General features: G+C 45.2%; 1 protein-coding gene across 1 annotated transcript in view; it reads left to right on the forward strand.

Annotated features, from left to right (window-relative positions):
- The window catches only part of GALNT13 (polypeptide N-acetylgalactosaminyltransferase 13), a 70,888-nt gene that overhangs the window by 50,050 nt on the left and 756 nt on the right, over positions 1-20,082 (forward strand). The window contains exons 9-11 of the mRNA XM_026038162.1: positions 6,598-6,737; positions 9,140-9,238; positions 16,033-16,167. Coding sequence (XP_025893947.1) covers positions 6,598-6,737; positions 9,140-9,238; positions 16,033-16,167 — 374 coding nt within the window. The remainder of the gene's footprint in view (positions 1-6,597; positions 6,738-9,139; positions 9,239-16,032; positions 16,168-20,082) is intronic.

Here is a 20,082-nt window from a genome sequence, read left to right on the forward strand (position 1 = left end):
TTTTTTTTTCCGAGATAAAAGACAAGAATTAAAGAYTTAAACCTGTGACAATGGTCAAAAAAATAAGAGTGTTTACCTGTGAGTTGGCTCATTGGGGAAGACTATTTTGCACTTGTATATCAAATAATCTCTTCATTGGTGTTAAAAACAATCTTTRTGATCTAAGGCTTTTTTTCCCGTGCATCAGCACCAGTAACTTTGTTTTATTTGGCTGGAATAAATGAAAAAATAAAGTGAATATACTTTAGAAAGCTATTTCCATTTTAAAGGTATTTGTAAAAAAAGGAAAATCATTGAGCAGTTGTTTTACTAATACTTTAAAATTATGCAGTAAATGACAACTAAATCTTTTCCATTTACAGCCAGAATGTAGAAAGRCCTCACATATGAAAGTCCATTATTTTTCATAGCATTTATAAATTATTACTTAAAATGTTGTGGGAGTTGGTAGTCATACATTATGTAAGCTGTTCTCCTGACTTTAATGCGTGCTCTTGGCTAATCTTCCCTTTTTCCCACCTGTGTATTTTCTTCCAACTTGAATTCCCTAGCAACAGGGCCTGTGAGTATAAATTTCTGCAGTCACCAGGGATTAAAATCCAGACCCTGTTATCATCTGCATGCATTTTGCATTTCATCTCCAGCACAATTTCCTAGTGTTTTACCTGAGCCCATGCAGCTGGAAAACCTACTTGTTGCCCCAAGCTATTTTGCAGCTTTGGTTTTCTGGGAGTTGAGGACATTTTGGTGAATAACCATTTGCCSCGGGGTGAGGACACCTTGGGTTGTCTGAGGATTGCTGCTAAAATTTTTTAGCATGACTCGTTTGTATTCTTCTGCAAAAGGAAGGGAAAAAATGAAAAAAAAACCAATAAACTTAATACTGAGAAATGGACGGCTAATATGATTTACAAGTGAATTTAAAATCAAGGTGAGATGCATTGGAGATCAAACCATAAATACCAGCACATGGGATTATCCACTCTTTAACTCAGTTCTCCTTTATTAAGTTCTCTTTCTGAGCGGTCCCATAATACTCAGTTCCAACTGCATTTTGTTGAGCTTAATGCACTTCTATAATTTACCTGAAATTTCTTTATTTTCTTATGGGTGTGAGGCTGCAAATAATCTTAGTTCATGGAAGTTGAGGGACTATCACTCTCCGGGCATTGGTATTCTGCCGTGACAGCAGGTTTGCTAGGCAGATTAGGGGTTAGTTGCTTTTTAAAGCATTTAGGTGAGCTGAAGCTCTAAACGTTCTGTTCCGGGGGCTATTTAAAATAGAATATATTTTAAATGAGTTACTGAGAAAATGCATTAGGGTGCAAGTGACTGGAGTAGTGACCTATACRGTAGAATAATAAAAGTTTTCCACTTTCAAAAAGAGTGTAAGAGAAAATTGCAGCTCTTTGATTTTCTAAAATGTGCCAGCATTTCAGGTAATAAACCCTTCAAATCTTGACATTTTTTAATTTTCAGATTCCTAAGTGCAACGCTTCAGGTCCTGCGTCTGATTTTCTCTTTTCTCTTGGCTTCTCTTGCTTTTCTTTTTATTTTGGGATCTTTTAAGCAGGGTCCTGTTGCCTGCAGCAGGATTCCTATAGTACATCTTGGGCTTTTTAATACTTTATTTAATAGAAATTCTGCTTAGATGTTCTGGATTGCAGGAATGAGGAATTTAGTGCTGAGCAAGAGTGTAAGTCTGGACACAGAAAAAGGACATATAGAAATATATCAGGTTTATCCCAACCTTTGACAAGCCTGACCATTTCTCCAGCCCATCTCCAAAAGCCTGAGCGATCCTCCTCAGTTCCCCAATTTTCCTGTTCAGCTATTCTGACAATTTGATATGTCAGATCTCCAATGCAATGTATTGATTTGCAACCAGCAACTCGGAAGAAAACACACCYGATTAAAGTGGAAGTGTGTTTTGCTGTTTTGTGGTAGACTTTATCATCAGGGCCTGGTGCCCTTCCCGCTGTGCCCGAGGCCTCCGGGCTGCCCTGGGGCAGTCAGTGCCCTTTTGGGCCCGTTTTCAAATTTAACCGCAATGTAAAAAGGGTTAAATATTAATTCTTGATAACGTATTGCTTGAAATGCTTGTTAAAAAGCTTTGGAAGGGGCTTGTGTAGTGGTATCCAGTGGCTTGTAGGGTGTTTTGGAGCTGGCGTGGTCTGCTGAGCACCTCATGACGGGCGACTTCACACCTCCTGCTTGTTGTTTTATATAGGGAAAGGCAAAATATCGTACTCTGCGAGTAAGGGGGCACGAGAAGTGGTATCTAAACTGCCAGAAATACAAATTTTAAGCTGTTTGTTTAAAAAACAAACCTGCCTTGCCTCCCTGTGAAGGGTTAAACACGCGGGTTTGGTTAGGGTTRAAGAAGCAAGCTGTGCACTTTTTTCCCTTTCTCTATGATAACTGCATACTGGAAGTACTCTGCACTCATTATTTCTAGTTTTCAGATTTACTCATAATTTCTTAAATTGTGTTGATCCTTCATCAGTTTTGGGATTTTTCCATATGAATATATAGAGGTCTTAAAGTCAGTAAAATCAGCAGTATGATCASTAAGAACATATGTTACCATTTTCATTCCCTGGAAATAATTTAAATAGTCCTAGATCTGCTTCATATTCTCTCTTTTTTATTATTATTATTTATGAATATACTAAATAAACTGCCAGTTGAAATGTCCTCCAGGTTGAAGAAGCAATAGAAGTAGAAAGGTAATTAGGGGATGTAGAAAACAAAGTTAGCATTGTTTGAACTGAGAAATCTTAATGAAAATGTGAAGGAAATGTTAGTTTTTTATAAGTCATTGCTGAATGTCAGAAATGGTTACCAGAATTGCTTAACTTCCTTTTTATCCTTTTGTCTGACACAGATTCCTTCTGCTTTATTAATCAGAAGAACAGAGATCTCCAGATAATTCTGCTAGAGAACAAAGAAAGTTGCATTTTCYTAATTAGGCCTCGGAAACTCTTTTCCATCAGCGCGTGCTCATCTGCCCACTCTCCCCCGGGATCTGACTCACTTGGTTTCCTAGATTATGTCCTAAGAGAAAGAGGAGCTYGTCATTATTCACAATGGTGGTACATTAAACATATCCCCCGGCTTAATTAGAGTGCACACCTAGTATTTCTGAGGTTAAAGTCTTCATTTTTTGCACTGGTCATCATCTGTATACACAGGATAAATTAATTTTTTTAGTGACAGCTGACTTTCCAGGGGAGGTTGCCCTGCAGTGACACTCGTGCTGTCCAGACCAGAGCTTGTTTGTCAGTTCTTTTCAGCTGCGAGACTCCTTTGCACCAGGTAATGTTTCAGCTCTTGCTTTTCAAGGAACAGCGGCTCGCAGAAAGCTGCCGCCCKGCCCGTGGGCCGGCGTCTCGGCCCGGGTCTCGGCCTCTCCTGTGTGTGCTTTGCACGCTGTAGGGACAGGGCTCCTCGCACTCCTCTCTGCTGCGTACAGAGGCATGGCGCAATGGGATTTTTCTTATCTTGCATGTCTAGTAGTTGTTTCAAAGGACACAAGTTACTGCTATGGTCCTAACCTAAAGCTGCGATAAAAATAGAGCTGCAAACCTTTCTTCCTAGATGCTGGTCCTGTTTCATGAATGCCATTTTATAAGTATCTTAAGAGAGAGGAAGCAGAACTTTTGTGAAGAYACAGAAGTGCCCCCAAGTAATCAATATCCTTGAATTAAGAGAGATCAAGTTCTTGTTTTATTTATCACTGAGTCCCTACTTTATTCCTAGTCCTGCAATTTTGTATTTCAGTCCAAGTGCAATACTTCCCCCTTTATAACTATGAGTAAATGTCATTTTCTGCAGAACAGGTACATTTACCCAATTTTGCCACTATTTCCTTGCGTGCAGATTTGCAGGATATACCTATTAGGAAAAGCACAGGTGTAATGCAGTTCTGTAACCATCCATTTGTTCTGCTTGAAACCTATCTGCACCGTGCAGCTCATCTGCTTTCCTGCCCGAGTCCTTTCTAATCTGTTATGTTGCACGTCGCCCTCCCTGCAGCTTCTCCAGTGTTGCATTTCTTTTTTTGTTTGTTCTGTTTTTTCATTCAGGGATGTTTCACTCCCATTCTCTTACTCAGACATGAGCAGAGCTACTGGTCGTTATTGTTGCACTTCCTCCGTGTTGCATTGATCATATAGCGAGTAGGGGCACTAAATAGGTATTGGTTTGTATTAGGCTGGTTTTAGGTGGGATCGGAAGGGAGCATAGGGGCTCGCTGGGGACTGTGTGAGCGAGGAGGTCTTGCCCCCCCTTGCTATGGTCTTGCTCGAAGGAGATGCAGAGGCGCTTTGCTCAACGCCTTCAGTGCCCTCCCGTCAGGATAATTAGCTTAAGTATAGATAAGAACCAAGCAGTGCAAATAAGAGCAGGAACATGTACTTCTTCCCTGAGGAGCTGAACCCCATCTCTGTCATCCAACCATAAAAGCTTGTCCTTAACGCATACAGAATGGTGAAAAAAAGCTCCTCCTTTTGGAAGGCAAAGATGTTCTTGGGTCACTTCTGTGTTATTGCCATGTTTTACTGACAGCAGGTTGCCAAAGAGCAGCCCCTGTGCAGAAGGAATCCCAGCAAAGCAGCCCTGGATGCTGCTGAGGGCACATCCAGATGAAACTGGAGGCTCCCGCTGCTTCTGAGGGCACTTCGGATGGAGATAAAACCCTCTCGGCAAGCGTTAAACCCACAGCGACTACTGAAGGAAAATGCTCCCATGTGTCATTTGAATCTTGAGACCTTATCTAAGCTGGAGTTTAAATTAACCCTTTATGTGTGTGGTAAGCATATTTTCAGATGAGACTGATGGGCATTGCCGTGAGCAGAAAAGCTTGTGATGAAAARAGGAGACTGATATCTGCATTTTCTCTCTAATGGTGATTTTGGAAATGCTTCATTTCTGCTGATGACAATTTTAAGGCCCTTCCAGGCTTTTAAGGATGACTAATGGTTTCACGTGGCTCCACTTTGAGCAGCGAGCCTGAATTACCTTAATGAACGATACTTCTTGAGTGCAAATGAGCACGTTCCATTCCGAAAGAGCCTCAAAGTCACGTGAGCACTGGGAGCATCAAAATGGATTCAGGAAATTCTGGTCGGAGAGGACCTCAGGAGGTCCTCTAGGTCAGCTGCACCGTCATGGTTTAGTTAGTATGTGTTAAATTGAACAACGGATCGGGATACCTGGGGCTGGTCACACGTGTGATGAGCTGTACGTGGACGAGAATTGATATTTGAAAAAGTAAATTATTAAATAACAGCCTTGACCTTTGGATGGTTTTAATCCCTAAGAGACAGTAGAAGGGGATTCCAGGATGACTATGATGCAGTGCATCCCTGCATTGAGTTCAGCCTTCAGCAGCTATCTGCAGAGCAMCCTCTGTTTTATCTTTTTTATCAAGAACTGGATCATCTCCTACATTTAATCATACTGTAGCCTAGTTTCTCAAAGACTGAGCAGGCAAATACTTGGGGAAATAGAGATAAGACTTTTTGATTTTATTGTTTAATAACAACAAAGAGGTCAGCTCTTGTTGCTTACTGAGTTTCTTTACAATTTGGTAGCACCTTGTGCTTCAGGGCCTGATTTCCCATGCAAATACACTAGTATCCTTGGAGTTTTATCTCTATAATAATTTCAAGAAAGATCTCATGAATATGGGAAAGTAGATGATGATGGGAATGCAACATGTMACCTAGCTGGGTTTCAGTTATCAATCTGGTAGTGTCCTTTCAAAATATCACCTGAAACTCTGTAAATATAGTGAGCGCTACCTTCGTGGGCTCAAAACTGCCTGAAAAGCAGTAAATCAAATATCGTGACCAAGTTATCTTGCTCTTTGCTTATATTGGGTTGCACAGGAGTTGAGTTCTGTAGAGCTCTGCTTTAACATGCTGATMCTTTACAGTGTAAAATGAAAGCAGCGCTTACCGCTTGCACTCACATTGTGTTAAAGGAAGTTGAATATATTGAGTTTTCCCCTCTGTAGCACTAAAATTGCAGGGTTGACAGATTTCTTCTCAACACAATTGATTTTTCTAGCTTGTGTGAAGAAGTTCATCCCCTTCACTCGCTTTCATGCTGCAGGGTATATTAATTTGCTGTGATTTTGTAATAGCACGTGGATGGATGTGGGCCTCTTTCTGGGAGCATCAGAACAAAGAAACRCAGTAGAGCATTGAGTTAAACAGAAGTTAGATGCGTTGTTATTTGCTCTGAAATATTTGGATTCGGTCCAGTTTAGTCCTGACCTCCTAAATGAATGGGCTTTAATATTTGGGCATGGGAAGAAATCAAGAAATTCAGTGACTAGGCCTTTCCAGATTGGTAAATAATCTGTAAAGGGGGAAAAATGCAGTTTTCAAGYGTTTCAATTTGGTAAATCATTTATTTAATGCTTAAAACATCTGTGTTGCAGCAGTTGCATATGTATTCATACAATGTTGTAATTATAGCAAATGGATGATAATTAAAGGAAATCATACAAAATGGCAAACAATCAGTGATTTATTCTTTGCAGTTATTCAAAACCTGTATTTTTGTGTATCCTTTTCAAAATTTCAGGTGTTGTTAAAGTGGATTATGGTGATGTGTCGGTGAGGAAAGCACTAAGGGAGACTCTGCAGTGCAAACCCTTCTCCTGGTACCTGGAAAACATCTACCCTGACTCCCAGATTCCCAGGCGCTATTACTCACTTGGCGAGGTAGGAATTATTTATTAAACTAAATTAAAACGATAAGTAAGTAGTGTGAGTGGGGTTATTACTAATGGGATGGAGTATTCCTGGAGAAGTGAATAAAGAGCTTGTGAAGGTCTCTGTGTTTGTCTTTCATTAAAAATGTATCTGACAAATTGAATAGTATATTGAAAAAATATGCTTGTGACTGTTACTTATAAGTTATTGAATAATATGTGTTTATGTAGAATATGATAAGCCTTTTTCTTTTTTTTGTAAAATGTTTTTGTTCATTTATGCTGTGTTTTCCAGCAAGGCTGCCCCCAGCTTAATACCACAAACATAGCAAGAATCTGATGATGCTTTGAGTAGGACTGGGAGCTGATGTCTCTTCAAAATTCAGATAATTTACTGTTAAAGATACTTGATTGAGTCAGATCTAAACTGACATTTAAAAGCCCTCAAATCCTCTGATTTAAAATGACTCTGACTACTGATAGAGCAGCAATCAAAAGAACATGCAGTTTTATTATATCCCGGAAAGGAATCTGCTATTGAAACTTGCAATTGCAGTGGAAAACCAAAGTCACAGGAGGGTTTCTAGTTTAACCATGACAAAATAAAGTCAAACATGGTTTTACAGCAAGGGAAAAGCTCATTTAACAGATGTCAAATCATTCAGTTCTGTGTGATGCTGTCAGGCTGGAAAACAGAACCCTGTGAAAATAATAAAATAGTTATTAAAAACACAGTCTTTTCCCCAACACGGCTGCAGTTTCCAAGGGAACGGGCACTCAGGCAGGAGCTGCGAGCTGAAGCTGCTGCAGCTGAGCAGGGACGTGGGATTTTGTGCTTCAGGTCCACGTGTACCCAGGAGTAAGGGACAATCCGGAGTGTTTCTCTGATCCCACGGGAGCCCAGAGCTGCTCAGCAGCCCCTTGACGAGCCCAGGGTCTCCTAACCACCAGCATCTGATTTTGCAGCAAATAAGAGAACATCCTTCTCCACCATCGCACACCCACGTTTCCAAAATAGCCATCGATATTAGGTAGCATTTTAATTTGCACTGTGCCTGGCTATAGGCAGTACAGCTCGCTGAAATGCAACTCTTGCTTTTTTTAAGGGAGAAGCACTGTTTTAAATTCATTTTATTTAAGGTGTGGAGCTGCCCACACCTGCTGTGTTCTGCTTCTAAGCTTCTGCAGGAGAGCCCTAATCAGCAAATTCTGCAAATTGCCAAATTTTGACTTGGAAACTAGAATCTCCTCTTCAGGTAGAGCATACCTCCTGTCCAGCTAGAATCTATATTTGATCTAAACTTTGTAGAAGGATGAAAATATGCTCCTGAACGGGCATATAGTTTGGTGCAAGATGTGGTGAATGTTAACTGTTCTGTAACTTTACGTTTTCCTCTTGTAATACCGATGCTGGATGCAAAGTAAATGCAAGACAGGAAATATTTTGCRGACCCAAGACATAATAACGGCAGATGGTTTTTTCAAGCAAGCGTTTGTTTTAATGAATTAAGAGGTTGCAAAACACAGACTTGTTTTCCCAGGAAATACTTCAGATTTGGCTTCTACAAAAAGGTGATTAAAAAAACATGCTTGCRGGGAGCTTTCCATAAAATCGAGTTTGTCCTGGGAAAATTGAAGCAGCTCAGCAGGATGGGAGATGGGGATTTTACCAGAACAAAGGTGGATTTTCAGCAGTTTTCTCCCTTACTTGCTCTTCAGGATTGGAATCTTTCCCACTTCTCAGCATTCTCCTAATGAACATTTCTGCCTGCAGCCCCTTTGCCCTTTCCTTTAGCAGCACTTGGAGGATTAGAAAATTAAGAGATTATTCAGCAGCAAAAGGCCGCGCTGCTTTCCTGTGCTTAGAAAGGCTGGAGTGGATTAAGAAGCAGATGCTTGAGTTCTGTTGATCCCCTCTTCCCCTGCAAATTTACAGACAGATTTTGCTATCTCCTTTTACTGCTCTAAGCGCAGAGCACTGGCCTTGATTTGCTCTTTACTTGGATGCCTGCTAAGCCTCCCGAAGCGGCGCAGTTGCGGGGTGACTGGTAATTGCGCTGCGGGTTGCCGGCCGTTCCCGGGGCGCAGAGCTGCGGAGGAGCTTGCAGCAGCAGCGGGGAGCGACGCGGAGCCCGTGTCCCCGGGGGCCTGTGTCACCGCCGGCCTGTGTCCCTGGGGACCCTTGCAAAAGGGCAGCCCGTGCTGGTGAAGGCGGGGGCTCGGCCACTCACGGAGCCCCGCAGGAGCAGAGAGATTCTGCTTTGAGACATCGTGGATATGACATATCTGCACATCGAAGCATTCATGTAGCGGAATGCACAAATATGTATTTTTTCGTGGGGTTATGTATCTTATTCTGCAAAAAAAAAAGGGACATTTGCAGCCTCTTTTTTCATTTTGCCTTTTTCTTAGATCCGAAATGTTGAGACCAACCAGTGCTTGGACAACATGGGCCGCAAGGAGAATGAAAAAGTGGGCATCTTCAATTGCCATGGCATGGGAGGAAATCAGGTAAAAAACCCCAGATTATTCATTGTCTGTGTGGGAACTGCTTTAGTCCTCATTCCCCTCCTGCAGAGCTGTGGCCACACCAGGCCCTGGGATTGCTAGCGCTGCCTGTGCTTGCATTGCGTCCTTCCCATGGCAGAGAGACCATGATGTTCCACATAGAGTCTTTCATTTCCATTTCCTTTCATTTCCAAAATGTGTATATGAAAAAGAAAAAAAAATAAGTAGCTTGTGCAAGATGCGGATTTGGCTGTGCATCACTCAACGTGAGTTTTCTCAATACTAGTGAAGACTCAAATAATTGGACTGTGGGGTATTTCATCCATTTTTTAGGTGTGTTCTGATGGGAAGTAAAATGGGGAAAGTGAAATTCTTTCAGCTTGTTATTGTATGGCTAATGACCTGTTCTCTCTGCCAAGATCAGTAAACTTCACGTGCTCTAATCCCTCCAGTTTAAATGAACACAGCTGGTGCATATTGGGATTAGTTTTTGTTTGCAATATTGACCTCTAATTAGGGAACTTTGACACAGTTGTAGTGTGTCACTGTTGGATCTGATAGCAAACTCTGTCCCCTTTCCTTTCACAGGTAAGGTTTCCACCATATTTACCCCAAATGTTGCTATGTCTTTAAATTTCACTTAGGAGATCAAACTGCTGCCATTTTATTAAAACCTCATATATTCCTGGGTGAGGATTCTGAGTGTTCTGTTTTCTCTGCTTTTCTGTACATGAGAGTGAGACCCCTCGTTTTCCAGAAAAGCAAAAAGAGCAGGAAAAGGTGATTTTGAGCAGAAAAGGAGGTGTCAGCTGTGATGTCTCCATCACGGTTCCTCTGGGTTGCTGCTTGTGAGGCTGAGGGCTGCARGGCTCCGAGCTATAGGCAGACGGGTTGCAAATGCCCACATGCATGGATGGCATCGCCAAGGGGGAGAATCCCCTTGGGAGTAAATTTGGCCTCCCTCCCTGACCCACTGGGTCACAAACCACTGAAGAACTTGCACGTTTGCAGCCTCCCTTGTGCTACTGATACCAGCGCGGAAGGACAGGTAAATCTGCTGCGCGGAGCTGCGGAGAGGAGCGAGCCCGATGCCCTGCGCCTGCCGGAGCAGGGAGCGGGAGCCGTGGTCTGGGCAGCTTCTGCTGGCAGTAYCTGCCCTGCAGCATTCACAGCTCCCATGAGGTCGTGTCTTTATTCAGCTCCTTTATAAGGAGAAGTTAGGACAGAACTAAAAAATGAAAGGGGGGGGTTCTACACAAAAATAGCTATGGAACAGAACTGCTTCAGAGTGGAAAGGAAGCAGGAATAATATGTGGCTCAYTAGAGTCCCTGGGCAACGTGCACACCAGCTCCTGCTGGAGGCAAAAGCCGGTATCTCAGGACAAAACCTGCTAAAATTATTCTGTAGCCATAAACTGCTTCAGAGGGTGTRTGCACAAGATTCTAAGAATGCAAATATCTTTTAAAACATGCAGGAAAATGAGGTGCTGTGAGCGACTGCTGCGCTGGGTCGGAGGGTGCAAGGCTCAGGTGGCTGTAGAGGGACAGGGTCTCGGGCATGGATGGCATCTCCAGGCTGGGGTTGTGGACACGCGTTGTCCTTCGTTTGCGAGCTGCGGGCAGAGCGTAAAGCTGGGGTTGTCCTTATGGTGCAGGGGTGTTTCAGATGAGCCTAACCAGAGCAGTGAACATCCCAATTCTGACCAGTCCGCAGTGGAGCAGCCTGTGTCCCTGCCTGCGGTCGAGGTGCTGGGCGCAGCACCTAGTCCTTTACTGCCTTGTTGCCATGGCAATGTCACCGTTGCTGGTGGCACCCCGCCATCCCGCGACGCCAGGAGGAGGTGCAGCAGGATTCCTGCAAGCTTTGGTGGAGAGCAGGCTCCCCGGCCCCCCGGCTGTCACCGGGATGGGGACCGCGCCGAACTGGAGGTGAAGCAGCTCATGGGCTGCAGGGTTTCCTGTAGCTTTTCCATTTCCTAGCGCTGGATTCCCTTTTTTCAGACCTAGAGCTCTAATGTACTGGGTCTGGCAATAAACCTGCGTTTTCCCTGCACCCTTGCTCCTTTGCATGYGTGGCCTCAGCACTTAAATCTCCTTCATTGCTTACCAAAGAAGAGAGCATCTGCAGGATGTTTGGTGTTTCAGAGCCTGCCTCGATGCGTTCACACAGAGGCCTGAAATGGGAAGGGAAGGGCAGCTGCTTCAGCCCAAAACCTCATCCCAGAGTCCCCGAGCAGCTGGAGTTGGAGACATCTCTGGAGACGTCTGGTCCAGCCCTCTGCTACAGCAGGTCACCTGGAGCAGCTTGTCCAGGACCGTGTCCAGTGTGGCGGTGAATATCTCCAAGGMTGGAGCCTCCACAACAGCTCGGGGCCATCTGCTCTYGATAAAGAATAATTAATAACCGACTCTCAGTAATCTTTTCAAATAAAAGGAATGCACACGCTGGCTCTTGTCCACGGCCTCCCCAGCTCGATGCAGCAAGCGCTCGGACACGATTCTGCAGGGAAGAAATGTCTTTGGAAAGGGCCCGCTGGGAGACRCGATTCCAGCAGAATGTTTTCCAGCGTTTTTTCAGGATTAATTTTTAATGAACATGATGTTGTATCGGCCAGGATTWTCCACTGTATTAGTTCACCTTGTGGCATCTGTTGCAGGGTGGTAACAGAGCAAATGTGTTTTATAGATTTTAGTAAACATATAAGGTGAACGTTGCTTCCCCCTGGCAGTGTTGTGTATGGAAGCTCAATTCGAACTCGCTGATGGTTACACACGACCTGGCTGCTTTTGCAGGTTAGTTCTCAGTAACAGCTCTTCAAAAACTGTCGTGTTTCATAGACATTTTATCCTTTTCCTATCCACAGTGAAAACTGGTATTTTGAAGTGCCTCTCAGGTCAGAGCAGCTTCTGCACAGTGGCAAGAGGAAAGATTTTGCTTTAGAAAGTCTTGGTCTGCAAGGCTTTATCTGCACCCCTGGCAGTTTGTTGCTGTCCGAGCATGGGCAGGAACGTGGGCGCTGTCCCGCTCGGGAGATGCTTCTTAAGCAGAAGTCCTCGAGTAAGTTGTCTGGAGTCACCTTTTCCCGTGTTAATATTCCGGGCGGATTTGGAAACCCACCAAGCCCCTTGTCGCGTGGTGCCRGGCCATGGCCATGGTGCCGCATCTGGGGACGCCGCCGCTTTGGCTAACACAGCTAGGGAAGTAGTTTGGTTACTGATACATTGTTCAGGCATCTAAGTCGCGGATATATTAACAGCTTCTAAGTCATCTCAAGGCACAAGATTTAATAGAACAACATTTAATTTAGTGATATTTGGACATTTAAGCGCAAGTTGATTTTTCATGCTTCTGATGAAGGTTGCGTTGAAGAAGAGAAGAGAGCAGCTCCGGGGCCCTGGTCTGCAGCCACATCTCCTGGAGAAGAAAATGCTGCACCTGTCAGAGCGTTTATTAGTCTAGTGTAGTTCGCTCTGATTTTACTCATTGTAATACTTTAAGTAAATCCTGGATTTTGTGATTACTGRGAAGTAAGCTGGCCCTTTTCTGCTTTGCTTTATTCAATTTTGCTTTCTTCAGGCTCCTGTTTCCCTTAGCTTTGCTCTGTGTTGAGCTTCACATTTTCCAAACAAACTCCTTGTGAATAAAATTAGTTAGAGTTTATATTTTGTTAGCCCTGTTCGCTGATATATGATTTCCCTCGCAGACTTTACATCATCCTTATGCACTGTAATTACAAACCTTTAGGGGCAGGAACTGGCTCATTTTTTGTTTGATTTGTTCAGGACCCGGCACAACAGAACCCTTGGTGATCTTTAAGAGCAATTATAGTAAGTTTGATTAATAGGGAACAGAGGAGCAATGCCCGCACGTTAAATAGCAAGATCTTCTATTTATCACAATGTGAGTGAGAATGATGTTTTCTTTTTAGAGCCTCGGTAAAGAGCGAGGCGGTTCTGCTTTGCCTGGGTGGAAATGCTGCCCGGGGACGTGGGAGAAGCAGCATGCGATGGATCACACTGCACTAATGAAGTCTAGGCAGTGAAAACGTTACTGTAAGAGCATCCAGTGGCTGCTACCAAGCAGGACTCTTTGCTTTTGTTTCCTTTGATACCACTGTCATGACTCTGACCATTTAGTGCAGTTCCAGCTGCACACTTCAAGGCTGTTATCTGGTGCTAAATCCTTCAGTCCCCGGTGTTTTCCTTGGGCCTGAGCACCAGGATGGCCGCGAGCTCTGGGTGAGGGTGACTAGAGGCTGGGGGAGCAGCGAGGTAAGTTAATATGAATGTGCCCAACTGCGAGCTGGGCAGCGCGGACATCCTGCCCAGGATGATGGAAACGTCTGCCTGGTGAGCAGGGCTGGTCTCATGGCACAAAGGGACTTGSTTTAGAAGACTTTGAAGTCAAACTCAAGTGTATTTCCAAGCAGAGGAGCAGCCCCAGTGCAGCCAGGGACCTGTCGAGATGCTTCCAGCCTGTGCCCAAGTACTTTGATGAGCTGAAGAATTACTGTTAAGAAGCTTAAATAGCTTCCTGGTGAGGTTTAACATCTTGGAGGACTTGCATGCCTTCAGGTGGGGTGTTTTCTGCCAGGGTGCCAAGGTGCTGTCACAGGAGCAAGAGCTGCAGCCCGCTCTGCAGCTGCTCCTCAGGAGGGGTCTGGGTAGGAACCACCCAGCACGCTCACCAGGATCCTCCAAACAACCGTTTCCACGTCACGGCGTTGCTAATGAGAGCAGAAATTGCTGTTCTCTAGAGAAATCAGCCCAATCCAGCTAATTGTGTAGACCCCAGTGGTGGCCGGTTTGTGGGGAAGCGAAGAAAACATCCATTCGTTGCTGTTCCCATGATTAGGCTGATCCCTACTAGGGATGAACATCAGGTTTTGAACTTTTCTAAAGAACTGTTCTGTAAATACGGCGATGTTGGAGCTGGGTGTTTTTTCCTTCAAAGCAGTGACGTTATCGTGATGGTCTCACCTGTTGAACACAGATGTTGCTCACACAGCATCTTGAGCCTGGAGGAAACCCCCAGCCTGACGTGTGCAGCCTGTGCTGGCGTTTTCTGCRTGGGTATTCTGGATCTGTCCCTGCACTAAAATCCTTCGGTAAATGTCTGGGCTTCATAATTGAATGTGAGTTTGGAAAGGAATGGGCAAAATGTATCCAGAGGTGACTTACTGGAAATTTAACAGTAGGATTCCTGGATTTGGGTTTTTTTAATAGTAGCGTAATAGCTGCAATTTGCATGTTTTGCCTAAGGTGGCTTTCAGCATTTAGCACGTAAACAGTTTCAGGAGGAAAAGAAAACTGCCTTCCCACAGCTCTCATTAGAGTATTTTAAATCAATTCTGAGAGGTGGATGCAGAATTTACCTTGGGAGGTCCGTGGATAATTAAAACGGCTGTCAGAATAAATGAGATTTTTCCGTGGTGGCTCTGCCCCGTTTGTGACCGTCTTCACTGCGCTACGGGCTCCTTCCCGGGCAGCACAGATGGGGTCTGCGGGTTTAGCTCCACATAACGAAGTACCAAGTAGCCGCTCGTGAACAATATTCCCAGAGGTGAGCCTTCGGAATGCGGGTATGGACACTTTTCTTTGGGACTGTCCCTCTCGGATCCCTCTCTGATTTCCTCAGCAGGATGATTTTGATATAAAACAGATATCACCCAGCTGGCCGCCCAGGCATTCAGGGGCTTCCTGCAGGAGCATTACCTGGAAGATGCATCGTGTTGTTTGCCCTCCTCTGCTTTTATGAGGATGTTAATACATGTTTTTATGAGGACATTAATTATATTTCTGATTATTATGGATGTAAGAAAARGGCTAGCCTGGTAATTTTACTTGTCCTTAATTAGCGTTCATTTTTCCTTCTTAAGACTGCGTCTTTTTGGAGCCCGTCCTCTGTAGCTGTGAGCTCAGACATCACGCGCTCGTTCAGGAGATGCAGTGGAACAGGGCACTGCAGTTATCAGGGGTAAGGGCAGAACACAACGTTGCAAATGGAAGTTCATTTCAAACCCGAGCTTTTGCTGTTTGTAAAGCACAGAAGAGGACTTCTGCTGTGTCTTTGAGCTAGAAGGAAATGCCTCTTGCTCACATGTTTATCATACAAAAACACAATAAGTTACAGATTAAAGTATAAATTGGTTCAAGATAAGTGATAATGGATGACATTTTAAGTAATGAGCACAATGAAGGATAAAATAACTGTATAATATGTGCATAGAAATATAGGGATGGTTCTGGACAACTAGGGGGTGTTTTAGCTGTGAATGAAATAGATATTTGGGAACATCAATAGATATTTTAGGGCATTTTAGGGGAAATTCCATTTCCTAGTGCATCCCTGCAGCTGGTGTGGGGAAGTGTTGCTTGTGGGATGCGTTGGTCTCCCATCTCTTTATTTGCTGACATTACTAAGGCATTTGGTACTCCTGAAGTACTCAGGAACACAGGTCTYTATCCAGATCTTTAGCAGAGATAACCCTTGGTGCAAGAAAAGAAGCAGATACTGGTAAGAATATTCCATCTAAAACCTTTCTGGTGCTTCAGATATTTGGGTTAGTTTATCAGTCTATTAAAAAATCCGTGAAATGATTCCTGAAGATAATGATTGCGATTATATTAATCTGTGGAGCTCGGGGATGGAGTCCTTGCTGCTCCTCTCCGCGCCGCTGGCCGCCCTGCGGAGGCAGCACGAGGTGCCTGAAGGGGCAGTTCCCACTCCAGAGCAGCACCCATTTAGGGATCTGTGCTCCCAGGGCTTTGCAATTGTCGCCTTTTTCCCTTCCCAGGTATTTTCTTACACCGCTGACAAGGAGATCCGCACGGACGATCTGTGCTTGGACGTGTCGAGGCTCAACGGCCCCGTGATCATGCTGAAGTGCCACCACCTGCGGGGGAACCAGCTCTGGGAGTACGACGCCGAGGTAGGCAGCGCGCCGCACGGCCACGCGCCTTCCCACGCGTTCTGCAGAGGCAGAAGGTCATTTTCAGTAAAATAACCCCAGAGAACGGGAGGTATTTGAAAGTGCCGTAACCTGGTGGCATGAGAGGCTAATATTGCTGTAGTTTAAAATCTGGAGTGACAAATAATTCCCTTGATTGACATTTTTTTGTCAATTTGTTTTAAATTTGTTTCCACGAAGTTAATCATTAGAGGAGTGGAAAGGCCAAATGACTGTTCAAGAGGGAACTCATTTCTAGGAGATGCCCATGTACTGCTACAAACTTAAAGAAGTATTCTGCATTGTTAAATATATAAAGTAGAAAAAAGTAATCCTTTTACATTACAGCTTTTCAAGTTTTCTTCTGGCTCTTGAAGATCATTGATTGTGTTTTGYTTTTTTGGTCACTCCCCACATACAACTCACAGTTTAATGTGCTCATACAGTGGGATGGGACAGGGGGATGTGGATGTTGGAAGGACCTTAGGGAGACCTTGCAGAACTAATTGAAAATACTTCTCAACATGTCGCTATTAGTATCTTACAGCTGAGCAGTTCTTTTAAAGTGAAGCAGGAAGCAGCACCTGCAAATGAAAACGTTTTGTTTGCACTTTTGCCTTGGAACGGGAGCGTTTCCTTGCCTTGTTAGAAAGCAGGGAGCCAGCCRGGGGACGGTGGCTTCCCGGCATTCGTTGCTGTTTGTCTGGCTTTCATATTTTGTTGGTGATTTGGGTCGCTCACTTACGCGCGCGCGGAGCGAGCCCCTCGTCCTGGGGTGCCCCGGCCCGGCGCTGCCTTCGCCCCAGGCTCTCCGGGCAAATCCGCACAGTTTTTGACCTGCACTCCAGGTTACWTTTTGGTTGTAGTTGGAGCAGCCATGGGAGGCAATGGAAATCAATAAGGATGAGCACAAAGTGCCTTTCTCCGAGCAGAACAGGTTGCTGTTGAGAGTTTGAAAACCCAGAGGAGATGGGAAAACATTGCCCAGAGAACAGGCCGCACCGGGGGCATCTGCTGCAGCTCTCACCTATGGACCAGGTCCGCAGGGGAGACCCTCGCTCCGCTACATACCAGTTTTCCCAGCACCGGGTGGTTTCATATAGACACGCACGGCCCGTGAGCAGGCTCTTCAGGGAACGCCGTGTCCTCGGGAAGCGCCGTGCGGGGTGCCGACCATTGCACCCTGCCATAACCTCTTGTGTAAACCAGCTGCTTTCAGCTCTCTGTAAATAGAGGCATGCATTATTCCCACCCAGCGTGCTCCCGCTTACGCTTAACGCTGACAACGTGCTATCTTTTCCTGTGTAACGGAGCTGTAACGGCAGCTCTGTGAGCAGCTGTGTAAAAGCACACGCAGCCGTTAGATGGAGCGCGCAGGAAGGGAATGCAGCCCTCGCAGGGGCTCTCGCGCCAGCCGTGCAGCGGCTCGTGGCCAGCTCTGCTGCCTGTGAAGCCCAGGCCCTCCACCGGCTCCCTTTCATTCTCACACCGCAGCGGGCAGTGTCTGCATCTCTGCGGTTCGGGCTGGTCTCTCCTTTCATTAACAGTGATTTCTCARTAAGAATTTTAAGGTAATTTTTTTTCATACTGTTATTATTTTTTCTGTGACATTCAGACTTGGTTTTATTTGAATTATGGCATTCAAATACATGTAAGTGATTCACAGAAAATAAATCTTTTCCGAGGAGTTGTACATCCCCTAATAATGCAACAGTTCTTTTAGCTATTCCTAGTGTTTATACTTTTATCGTATACATTTCTATACATTATACAGACATAAGCAGGGAACRAGGAAGATGTTTAGGGTAAATCTGAAGCTGCTGTCCGTATTTGTGAAATCATCAGCTTTAATTAGTTTGAAGTGACCTGTTTGCAGAGCCCTTCCCCTCACGTTCTCCTGCCCAAAGTGTCCGTATTCCCATTGGAATTGGTGCTGGAAGTGGAGGCGGAGGGACACGGGCAGAGCCGGGAGGAGCTGGATTTTCACCTGCACTTCAGYGTTTTCACAAATATTAAATTCACCCCAGGCCAGGTCTTTTTAGTGCCCCAGGTGACATGACTCAAAAGAGGGGAAGAGGGATACCCTGAGGGCAAGCAGGAGGAAACTCAGCGAGAGCAGCCTGCTCGGGGCAGCAGCCTAGCWCCAAAATGCCATTTCTCATTTAGTCAGGAAGCCGCTCCCGCCTTTCCCTGTCTTTTCCTTTCCAAGAAAGTTCTTTGGTAAGAACATTCCCTTTTACCAGCCCGGTTTCACAGTATGTGTTGGGTGACAGGTGAGTGATGAGCGACGTGCGCCTCGTGCATCTGATTGCGGGGTAAAAACGGGCAATTTTGTGCGCAGCTTTTGGTGAGAGCTGGGCCCCGTGGGGGGCTCAGGGGGTCGCACCTGCAGGGCCCGGCGCTGCAGTTTTGCAGGCGGGATGAGCTCTGGCTCTCCAGCTTTGCTGTTTTGCCCTTGCCGGCTGGCACCGAGCCGCTCTGCCAGCCCCGTCGGGGCCTCCTTCGACTCCGGTGACATCTCGGGCARCTCTCACACGTGGAGATGTCCTAGGACATGAAACACAGCAAAGAGGTTTCGGGGGAAAAATGCTGCAGATGTGTCATATCTGATAGAAAATAGCTTCGTATCCTTGTTCATGAGTCATGACTCAGGATGTCAGGATCTCATCCAGTGAGGTTGACGTTACGTGTGTCAGCAAACATTTGTGCAAAGCGATCGGAAATGTGGGCACTGGAAGATGAGCATCTGCACCAAAAAGATGCTTCTCGAGTCGCTGCTTGACTCCAATGGCTGATTTTTCTGTTTTTTCTCCTTCTGYCAGTATGCTGGTAAATGGGAGTATAGTTTYGAGGTAAGTTTGGCGGCGGCAGCGAGCCCGTAGCAGTGCAGCGTAGCGTAGCGCCGTGCCCGGCTCTCGCTCTCCCAGCCCCTGCTCCTAGCTGCTGCGCCGTRGCTCCTGCCCCTTCCCGCGCTGTCGCTTCGCGTGCCACCCCGCAGTGTTGCACAAGGAGTACATGCATTTTGTAGGACAGACTGATGACTCAGGAATATGCCGTTTAATGGGAAATGCACACTGCGGAGCCAGCAGTTGTGTATCTTAATAGTCCTTTTCACTGGGATTCTCTAACTGGACTTAGGGTAGCCAAACTAATTTTTGTCATGGGAGAATGTGGCCAATAACTTGAATATTCCTTTGAATTGCTGTCTTATTGCTATGTATTTTAAAAGGATTTATGCCAACTCTTTAAAAATGAGTAGGGAAAGAAGTGAGGTTTTCTTTAGTGCAGCCCTAGAAAGGAATGTTTAATGAAAGAAGAGAAAGAAGACAAAGTCTCTTCTTGTTTACATTCCAGTAGCTTTTCTAAAGTCTTCTGATTTACTGACTTTGTCTTACGTGCTAGGGAAAATACCTGGTCCGGTTTTCATAATAATGCCTCATACTGTTTCTACCCCTGTGTAGAATCTGCTAAATTGGGGCATTTAATGTGATATAAACATGCAATATAAAGAGCTCATTACATTTGAAGGAATTATGACTTTTTTTTTTCCCCTTTGGAGAGATAGCAGACAGAAGTGAACATGAAGAAGTAAAACAGTAAAACCCCAGAGCTGATGTTCGGGCTGGTTACACAAAGTGACATTATAAGGACAGTGGCTCTCAGTATTCTGTAGCGGGCCCGTCCTTTACCTCTTCCCTTCACTAAACAAGAAGAGGGACAGGAGAGGCCGGGAGGGGTGATGGGCCAGCGGGCTGGGGGGCTCGCTGTGCCCCCCGGCACCGTGCAGCACGCAGGGCCTTCCTCCCGCGGGAGCAGCAGCTGCAGCCCAGCCCTGCCGCAAAGCAAGGAAAGGAGTGCCAGCCAGTTTGCAGTTGCAGGAGGGGTTTGGGTGAATGT

This window comes from Nothoprocta perdicaria, unplaced genomic scaffold (assembly GCF_003342845.1).
Source record: "Nothoprocta perdicaria isolate Ctin4 unplaced genomic scaffold, notPer1 scaffold_203, whole genome shotgun sequence".
Lineage (NCBI taxonomy): Eukaryota > Metazoa > Chordata > Aves > Tinamiformes > Tinamidae > Nothoprocta > Nothoprocta perdicaria.